General features: G+C 67.2%; 1 protein-coding gene across 1 annotated transcript; it reads left to right on the top strand.

Moving 5' to 3' along the window:
• The first annotated feature begins 874 nt into the window (after window positions 1-874).
• Window positions 875-10,112, top strand: B4GALT3 (beta-1,4-galactosyltransferase 3). The gene is made up of 6 exons (XM_066340450.1): window positions 875-1,402; window positions 4,279-4,514; window positions 6,289-6,479; window positions 7,458-7,580; window positions 8,097-8,201; window positions 9,698-10,112. Exons 1-6 carry the CDS (start codon window positions 1,147-1,149, stop codon window positions 10,110-10,112), a joined length of 1,326 nt encoding a protein of 441 aa, XP_066196547.1. The 5' UTR covers window positions 875-1,146.
• The last annotated feature ends 71 nt before the right edge of the window (window positions 10,113-10,183 follow it).

Genomic DNA, 10,183 nt, shown 5'->3' with positions numbered 1-10,183 from the left:
CCCTTGAGGACAGGGACACGTGACCAGGAGGGGACACAGAGCTCACAGAATCCCTTAGGGACAAGGACACGTGGCCGGGGGTGACACAAGTGACCGGGAGGGGACAAGGAGGTCACACGGACGGCCTGGGGACAGGGACACGTAGCTAGAGGTGACACACGTGACCAGGAGCGGACACGGAGGTCACAGGCTGCCTTGGGGACAGGGACACGTGGCCGGGGGTGACACACGTGGTCCGGACACGCCCCGCCAACCCCGCGCCCCGCCTCCTGCCCCGCGCCCAATCACAACGCGCCCTTCTCGTGACGTCACACGAGAGAGGCGGGGGATCGGCGGGAGGGGGCGTGGCCAGGCGCGGTTGCCACGGCGACGGCGCCCGCTGTGACCACGCCCCCTCGGGGTGGCTCAGCCACAGACCACGCCCCTTTCCAGTTCCCGGGGCTGTCCCGGGTCATTCCGGGCCCCGCGCCCCGCCCGGGGCTCACCGAGCGTCCCTCGCGTCCCCCCGCGTCCCCCCGGGGCCCCTCAGGGACCCTCCGGTGCCCTCCGCCCGCCCGGTGCCACCGGAGCGTGACCCCGCCGCGCCCCCGCCCCCGTGACGTCATCACGCCGCGCCCTCCGCTCCAAGATGGCGGCGGCCGGGCGGCGCTGAGGCGGGCCCAGGCAGGTCCCGGGACCGGAGCGGCACCGGGGGCACGGCGGGAACCGGGGGCTCGGCCAGCGGCTGAGGGGCTGAAGCGGGGCGGGCAGAGCCGGGCCCCGGCAGGAGCGGGGCTGGGGGCTGCACCGGCGGGGGGAGCCGGTAATACCGGGACCGGGAGAGCGGAACCGGGCCCGCATCGGGCTGAGGCGGGAGCGGGGACTGAGCGGGAGGCGGGAGCGGGCAGGTCCCGGGAGATCGGGCCGGTACCGGGAGATCCGGCCGGTACCGGGAGATCCGGCCGGTACCGGCGACTGAACCGGGCCTCTCCCGGTACCGGAGCGGCACCGCTCCATCTCCATCCAAGCCCTTTCTCCCGCAGCCCCGCGATGCTGCCCGGTGCCCCCGCCATGCTGCCCGGGGCCGCTTGGGCTGCTCCCCGGTAAAAGCGGGCGGTTCCCGGTGACACCGGGCGGTTCCCGGTAGCACCGGGCGGGTTCCCCGCGATGCTGCGGCGGCTGCTGGAGCGGCCGTGCTCGCTGGCGCTGCTGGTCGGGTGCCAGTTCGCCTTCGTGGCCTATTTCTCGCTGGGCGGGTTCCGGAACCTGACGGCGCTGTTCGCTCGCTCCGCCGGTCCCGCCGTGGATTATTCCCGGACGCACGATGTCTACGCCAACCTGTCCCGCCTCGGCCCGGCACCGGGCCCGCCACCGGACCCCGCCCGGCCGCTGCCCTTCTGCCCAGAGAGATCGCCCTTCCTCGGTGAGAGCGCCGGGGGAACCGGGAGAACCGGGACGGGAACCGGGATGGGAACGGGGACGGGAACCGGGACGGGAACCGGGATGGGAACCGGGGCAAGGAACCGGGACGGGAACCGGGACAAGGAACCGGGATGGGAACCGGGATAAGGACGGAGAGAACCGGGACAGGGACAAGGAACCGGGAGAGCCGGGACGGGAACCGGGACAGGAACAGGAACCGGGACGGGAACCGGGATGGGAACGGGGAGAGCCGGGACGGGAACCGGGACAGGAACCGGGACGGGAACGGGAACGGGGAGAGCCGGGACAGGGACAAGGAACCGGGACAGGGACGGGAACCGGGACAGGGACAAGGAACCGGGAGAGTCGGGACGGGAATGGGGACAAGGAACCGGGACGGGAGCCGAGACAGGGACAAGGAACCAGGAGGGGAAAGAGGAGAGCGGCGACAAGAACCGGGACAGGAACGGGGAGAGACGGGAACGGGGACAAGAACGGGGAGAGCCAGTAGAGGGAACCGGGACGGGAACGGGCAGAACCAGGAGGAGAACCGGGGGAGTCGGGAGGGGAACGGGGAGAGCCGAGAGGAGGCACCGGGACAGGAACCGGGAGAGTTGGGAGGAGGACTGGGATGGGAATGGGGAGAACCGGGACGGGAACGGGATGAAGCGGGAAGGGAACGGGGAGAGCGGAGGAACCGGAGCCGCTCGGAGGGGGCGGGGCCGAGGCGTGACCACGCCCCTCAGGGGGCGGGGCCTGTGTCAGCCCCGCCCAGCGCTCACCGGGACCGATGGAACCGGTTCTGTTCCTCCCGGTGCCACTTCCCGGTGTCACCCCATGTCACCTGAGGTGTCACCCGTGACCCTGTCCCTGCAGTGGGCCCGCTGACGGTGTCCCCAATGTCCCCGTGTCCCCTCAGTGCCTCCAATGTCCCCTCACTGTCCCCAATGTCCCCCCAATGTCCCCATATCCCCGCAGTGTCCGCAATGTCCCCAATGTCCCCCTGTCCCCGCAGTGGGCCCGCTGTCGGTGTCCCCATGTCCTCCATGTCCCCAGTGTCCCAAATGTCCCCAATGTCCCCATGTCCCCTGAGTGTCCCCATGTCCCCTCAGTGTCCCCAATGTCCCCAATGTCCCCTGTCCCCGCAGTTGGCCTGCTGACGGTGTCCCCAATGTCCCCAATGTCCCCGCAGTGGGCCCGCTAATGGTGTCCCCAATGTCCCCTGAGGTGTCCCCTGTCCCTGCAGTGGGCCCGCTGATGGTGTCCCCAATGTCCCCATGTCCCCAATGTCCCCGCAGTGTCCCCAATGTCCCCATGTCCCCTGTCCCCGCAGTGGGCCCGCTGACAGTGTCCCCAATGTCCCCATGTCCCCAATGTCCCCATGTCTCCTGTCCCCGCAGTGGGCCCGCTGACGGTGTCCCCAATGTCCCCATGTCCCCAATGTCCCCATGTCTCCTGTCCCCGCAGTGGGCCCGCTGACGGTGTCCCCAGTGTCCCCAATGTCCCCAATGTCCCCTGTCCCCGCAGTGGGCCCGCTGACGGTGTCCCCAATGTCCCCAATGTCCCCATGTCCCCTGTCCCCGCAGTGGGCCCGCTGACGGTGTCCCCAATGTCCCCATGTCCCCTGTCCCCGCAGTGGGCCTGCTGACGGTGTCCCCAATGTCCCCATGTCCCCTCAGTGCCTCCAATGTCCCCTCACTGTCCCCAATGTCCCTGCAGTGGGCCCGCTGACAGTGTCCCCAATGTCCCCGTGTCCCCTCAGTGCCTCCAATGTCCCCTCACTGTCCCCAATGTCCCCCTGTCCCCGCAGTGGGCCTGCTGTCGGTGTCCCCATGTCCTCCATGTCCCCAGTGTCCCAAATGTCCCCAATGTCCCCATGTCCCCTGAGTGTCCCCATGTCCCCTCATTGTCCCCATGTCCCCAATGTCCCCTCAGTGTCCCCAATGTCCCCAATGTCCCCTGTCCCCGCAGTGGGCCTGCTGACGGTGTCCCCAATGTCCCCATGTCCCCAATGTCCCCAATGTCCCCTGTCCCCGCAGTGGGCCCGCTGACAGTGTCCCCAATGTCCCCAATGTCCCCATGTCCCCTCAGTGTCCCCATGTCCCCTCACTGTCCCCAATGTCCCCAATGTCCCCTGTCCCCGCAGTGGGCCCGCTGACGGTGTCCCCAATGTCCCCATGGCCCCTCACTGTCCCCAATGTCCCCACAGTGGGCCCGCTGACTGTGTCCCCAATGTCCCCAATGTCCCCTGTCCCCGCAGTGAGCCCGCTGAGTGTCCCAAATGTCCCCAATGTCCCCATGTCCCCTCACTGTCCCCAATGTCCCCTGTCCCCGCAGTGGGCCTGCTGACGGTGTCCCCAATGTCCCCATGTCCCCAATGTCCCCAATGTCCCCTGTCCCCGCAGTGGGCCCGCTGACGGTGTCCCCAATGTCCCCAATGTCCCCGCAGTGGGCCCGCTGACCGTGTCCCCAATGTCCCCACGTCCCCAATGTCCCCATGTCCCCTCACTGTCCCCTGTCCCCGCAGTGGGCCCGCTGACGGTGTCCCCAATGTCCCCATGTCCCCTGTCCCCGCAGTGGGCCCGCTGACGGTGTCCCCAGTGTCCCCAATGTCCCCAATGTCCCCTGAAGTGTCCCCTGTCCCCGCAGTGGGCCTGCTGACGGTGTCCCCAATGTCCCCAATGTCCCCAATGTCCCCGCAGTGTCCCCAATGTCCCCGCAGTGGGCCCGCTGACAGTGTCCCCAATGTCCCCAATGTCCCCAATGTCCCCATGTCCCCAATGTCCCCATGTCCCCAATGTCCCCAATGTCCCCTGTCCCCGCAGTGGGCCCGCTGACGGTGTCCCCAATGTCCCCATGTCCCCAATGTCCCCGCAGTGGGCCCGCTGACGGTGTCCTTCGCCCGGGTGCCCACGCTGGAGCAGATCCAGGCCAAGAACCCCGGGGTGCAGTTGGGGGGCCGGTACAGCCCCCCGCTGTGCGAGGCGCGCTCCAGCACCGCCGTCATCGTCCCCCACCGCAACCGCGAGAGTCACCTGGGCCACCTGCTCTACCACCTGCACCCCTTCCTGCAGCGGCAGCAGCTGCGCTACGGCATCTACGTGGTGCATCAGGTGGGCACCGGCTCCCGGGGGGTGGGGGGGTCCCAGGGGGGTTTAGGGGGTCCTCAGGGGGGTGTGGGGGGTCCCCAGGGTGGCTTGAGGTGGTTTGGGGGGTCCTCAGTGGGGTTTAGGGGGTCCTCAGGATGGTTTGAGGGGTCCCCAGTGGGGTGTGGGGGGTCTCCAGGGAGGTTTAGGGGGTCCCCAGTGGGGTTTCAGGGGTCCCCAATGGGGTTTGAGGGGTCCCCAGTGGGGTTTGGGGGGTCTCAGTGGGGTTTGGGGGTCCCCAGGGGGGTTTGAGGTGGTTTGGAGGGTCCCCAGGGCAGTTTGAGGGGCTTGGTGGGGGTCCCAGGGATGGTTGGAGGTGGTTCGAGGGGTCCCCAGTGGGGTTTGAGGTGGTTTGGGGGGTTCCCAGTAGGGTTTGGTGGGTCCTCAGTGGGGTTTGGGGGTCTCCAGGGAGGTTTGGGGGGTCCCCGTGGGGTGTGGGGGGTCCTCGGTGGGGTTTGGGGGGTCCCCAGTGGGGTTTGAGGTGGTTTGGGGGGTCTCAGTGGGGTCCTCAGGGTGGTTTGGGGGGTCTCAGTGGGGTTTGGGGCGTCCTCAGGGAGGTTTGAGGTGGTTTGAGGGGTCCTCAGTGGGGTTTGGGGGGTCCTCAGTGGGGTTTAGGGGATCTCCAGTGAGGTTTGAGGTCGTTTGGGGAATCCTCAGTGGGGTTTGGGGGGTCTCAAGGGGGGTTTGGGGGGTCCCCAGGGAGATTTGAGGGGGTGCTCAGGGGGGTTTGGGGGGTCCTCAGGATGGTTTGAGGGGTCCCCAGTGGGGTGTGGGGGGTCTCCAGGGAGGTTTAGGGGGTCCCCAGTGGGGTGTGGGGGGACCCCAGAGGGGTTTGAGGTGGTTTGGGGGGTCCCCAGTGGGGTTTGGGGAGTCTCCAGGGAGGTTTGGGGGGGTCCCCAGCGGGGTGTAGGGGGTCCTCAGGGAGGTTTAAGGGGTCTCCAGGGAGGTTTAGGGGGTCCCCAGGGGGGTTTCAGGGGTCTCCAGGGGGGTGTGGGGGGTCCCCAGAGGGGTTTGAGGTGGTTTGGGGGGGTCTCAGTGGGGTCCTCAGGGTGGTTTGGGGGGTCTCAGTGGGGTTTGGGGGGTCCCCAGGATGGTTTGAGGTGGTTTCAGGGGTCCCCAGGGAGGTTTGAGGGTTCTCCAGGATAGTTTGGGGGGTCCTCAGGGTGGTTTGGGGGGTCCCCGTGGGGTTTGGGGGTCCTCAGTGGGGTTTCAGGGGTCCCCAATGGGGTTTGAGGGGTCTCCAGTGGGGTTTGAGGGGTCCCCAGTGGGGTTTGGGGGGTCTCAAGGGTGGTTGGAGGTGGTTTGAGGGTTCCCCAGTGGGGTTTGAGGTGGTTTGGGGGGTCCCCAGTGGGATTTGGGGGGTCCCCAGTGGGGTTTGGGGGGTCCCCAGTGGGGTTTGGGGGGTCCCCAGTGGGGTTTGAGGTGCTTTGGGGGATCCTTGATGGTTCAGAACTTCAGTGGGGATGGTTTAGAGAACTCCCGGGATATTTTGGGGTGTCCCCGGCACATTTTGGGGTGTCTCTGGGATATTTTGGGGTGCCCCCAGTTCCCAAACCCCCTGTTCCCCCCTCCCCAGGCCGGGAACTCGACCTTTAACCGGGCCAAGTGATGAACGTGGGGGTTCAGGGATATTTTATAGGATCTCAGGGATATTTTGGGGTGTCCCCGGGATATTTTGGGGTGTCCCCGGGGTATTTTGGGGTGTCCCCAGTTCCCCAAACCCCCTGTTCCCCCTCCCCAGGCCGGGAACTCGACCTTTAACCGCGCCAAGCTGCTGAACGTGGGCGTGAAGGAGGCGCTGAAGGACGAGGACTGGGACTGTCTGTTCCTGCACGACGTCGACCTGATCCCGGAGAACGACCACAACCTGTACACCTGCGACCCCTGGAACCCCAAACACGCCTCCGTGGCCATGAACAAGTTCGGATACAGGTCTGGGGACACTGGGGACACTCTGGGGACACTGGGGACACCCTGGGGTCACTGGGGACACTCTGGGGACACCCTGGGGTCACTCTGGGGACACTGGGGACACTCTGGGGACAATGGGGACACCTGGGGACAATGGGGACACACCTGCGACCCCTGGAACACCAAACACGCCTCCGTGGCCATGAACAAGTTCGGATACAGGTCTGGGGACGCTCTGGGGACACCCTGGGGTCACTGGGGACACTCTGGGGACACCCTGGGGACAGTGGGGACACACCTGCAACCCCTAGAACCCCAAACACGCCTCCGTGGCCATGAACAAGTTCAGATACAGGTCTGGGGACACTGGGGACACCCTGGTGACACCCTGGTGACACTGTGCCTGTGTCCCTGTCCCCAGCCTTTCATACTCGCAGTACTTTGGGGGACACACTGGTGTGTCATTGACTGTGGTGACACCCTGGTGACATTGGTGACAGTGTCCCTTGTCCCCAGCCTGCCGTACCCGCAGTACTTTGGGGACACTGAGCACACACACGGGACACACTGGTGACCGTGGTGACACCCTGGTGACATTGGTGACACCCTGGTGACATTGGTGACAGTGTCCCTTGTCCCCAGCCTGCCGTACCCGCAGTACTCTGGGCACACTGGTGACACTGGGCACACCCTGGTGACCCTGGTGACATTGGTGACCCTGTCCCTTGTCCCCCAGCCTGCCGTACCCGCAGTACTCTGGGCACACTGGTGACCCTGGTGACACCCTGGTGACATTGTCTGTCCCCTTGTCCCCAGCCTGCCGTACCCGCAGTACTCTGGGCACACTGAGCACACACTGGTGACACTGGGCACACCCTGGTGACACCCTGGTGACAGTGTCCCTTGTCCCCAGCCTGCCGTACCCGCAGTACTCTGGGCACACTGGGGACACTGGTCACACCCTGGTGACACCCTGGTGACAGTGTCCCTTGTCCCCAGCCTGCCGTACCCGCAGTACTTCGGGGGGGTCTCGGCGCTGACCCCTGACCAGTACATGAAGATCAACGGGTTCCCCAACGAGTACTGGGGCTGGGGCGGCGAGGACGATGACATCGCCACCAGGTACGTGACACACCTGGGGACACACCTGGGGACACACCTGGGGACACCCCTGGGGACAGCCAGGGCTGGGGCTGGGGCGGCGAGGACGATGACATCGCCACCAGGTACGTGACACACCTGGGGACACACCTGGGGACACACCTGGGATGTCCCCATGCCCTGCCCCCTCAGGGTGACAGGACACCCCCCCAGTGTCACTGTCCCTGTGTGTCCCCTGCGATGACGTCACTGCTTGGGGACCCTCTGGGGGTGTCCCTGTCCCCTCAGGATGACACTGTGACCCTCCCTTCCCTCTGTCCCCATGTTTGTGTCCCTTGTGATGATGTCACTGCTTGGGGACAAAAGGGGTTGTCCCACTGCCCTGATGCCACCCCTGCAGTGTCCCCCTGTCACCTACAGTGTCCCCAGTGTCCCCTGTCCCCTCAGGGTGCGCCTGGCTGGGATGAAGATCTCCCGCCCCAGTGTCCCCTGTCCCTGCAGTGTCCCCAGTGTCCCCAGTGTCCCCTGTCCCCTCAGGGTGCGCCTGGCCGGGATGAAGATCTCCCGCCCGCCCGTCTCTATCGGCCACTACAAGATGGTGAAACACAAGAGTGACAAAGGCAACGAGGAGAACCCACACAGGTGGGGACAGGGCGGGGACAGGTGGGGACAGGGGTGGGACAGGTGGGGACAGGGCGAGGACAGGGGTGGGGACACCACGGGGATACCTCGGGAACATCTCAGGGACAGCAGTGACACCTCGGGGACAGGGCAGGGACAGTGGGGACACCTCGGGGACAGCAGTGACACCCCGGGAATACCTGAGACACCTCAGTGCCGGGGTCGGGGACTGCGGTGACACCTCGGGGACAGCGGTGACAACCCGCAGACACCTCGGGGACAGGGCAGGGACAGTGGGGACACCTCGGGAATGGGGCAGGGACATCCTGGGAGTACCCCGGGGACACCTCAGTGACAGGGGCGGGGACCGCAGTGACACCCCGGGGACAGCAGTGACACCTCGGGGACAGGGCAGGGACAGTGGGGACACCTCGGGGACAGCGGTGACACCCCGGGGACACCTCGGGGACACCTCGGGGACAGCAGCGACACCCTGGGAATACCTGAGACACCTCAGTGACGGGGTGGGGATCGTGGTGACACCTCGGGGACACCTCGGGGACAGGGCAGGGACAGTGGGGACGCCTCGGGGACATAGGAGTGACACCCCGGGAGTACCCCGGGGACACCTCAGTGCCGGGGTCAGGGACCGCGGTGACACCCCGGGGACACCTCGGGGACAGGACAGAGACAGTGGGGACACCTCGGGGACACCCCGGGAATACCTGAGACACCTCAGTGCCGGGGTCAGGGACGGCGGTGACACCTCGGGGACACCTCGGGGACACCGCAAACACCTCGGTGACAGCAGTGACACCCCGGGAATACCTGAGCCACCTCAGTGCCGGGGTCAGGGACTGCGGTGACACCCCGGGAATACCTGAGACACCTCAGTGACGGGGTGGGGACCGTGGTGACACCTCGGGGACAGGGCAGGGACAGTGGGGACACCTCGGGGACAGCGGTGACACCCCGGGAGTACCTCAGAGACACCTCAGTGCCGGGGTCAGGGACCGCGGTGACACCCCGGGGACACCTCGGGGACAGCAGTGACACCTCGGGGACAGGACAGAGACAGTGGGGACACCTCGGGGACAGCGGTGACACCCCGGGGACACCTCGGGGACACCTCGGGGACAGCAGTGACACCCTGGGAATACCTGAGACACCTCAGTGCCGGATTCGGGGACCGCGGTGACACCTCGGGGACAGCGGTGACAACCCGCAGACACCTCGGGGACAGGGCAGGGACAGTGGGGACACCTCGGGGACAGCGGTGACACCCCGGGAGTACCTCGGGGCCACCTCAGTGCCGGGGTCAGGGACCGCGGTGACACCCCGGGGACACCTCGGGGACACCCCGGGAATACCTGAGCCACCTCAGTGCCGGGGTCGGGGATCACAGTGACACCTCGGGGACCCCGCAAACACCTTGGTGACGGGCCGGGGCCGGCAGCGACCGCCCTGTGACCCCCGGGTGGCCCCTCGGTGACACGCGTGTCACCCCCGCGCGGCAGGTTTGACCTGCTGGTGCGCACGCAGCGCACCTGGACGCAGGACGGCATGAACTCGCTGAGTTACGCGCTGGTGGCGCGGGAGCTGCGGCCGCTCTACACCAACCTGACGGCGGACATCGGGCCCGACCCCCGCCGCCCCCCGGGAGCCCCCCGCCGCCTGCGCGACGAGATGCTGCTCAAACCGGCCCGCGGCGACATCCCCGCCTCGCTGTCGCTGTCGCCTCCGCCCCGCCCGCCCGCCGGGAACGGCAGCGCGGCCGCGCCCCGCGGATTGGGGACGGCGACAAAGGGGTTGGGGACACGGCCTCGGGACTCGGGGACAGAGCCGCGGGCGGTGGGGACGGCCGGGGTGGCGCTGGAGGGGACGGGGACAGCGCGTGGGGACAACCAGAGCGTGGCACAGGGACCCCCGTGACAGCCCCCGCCCCGAATTTTCTCCTCGGTGTGGACTCTGGGCTGGGGACACGGGGGACAACAGCCCCGGGA

This window comes from Sylvia atricapilla, unplaced genomic scaffold (assembly GCF_009819655.1).
Source record: "Sylvia atricapilla isolate bSylAtr1 unplaced genomic scaffold, bSylAtr1.pri scaffold_86_arrow_ctg1, whole genome shotgun sequence".
NCBI lineage: Eukaryota > Metazoa > Chordata > Aves > Passeriformes > Sylviidae > Sylvia > Sylvia atricapilla.
Note: the sequence above shows the minus strand (reverse complement) of the source record. Positions and strands in the feature narration are given on the sequence as shown.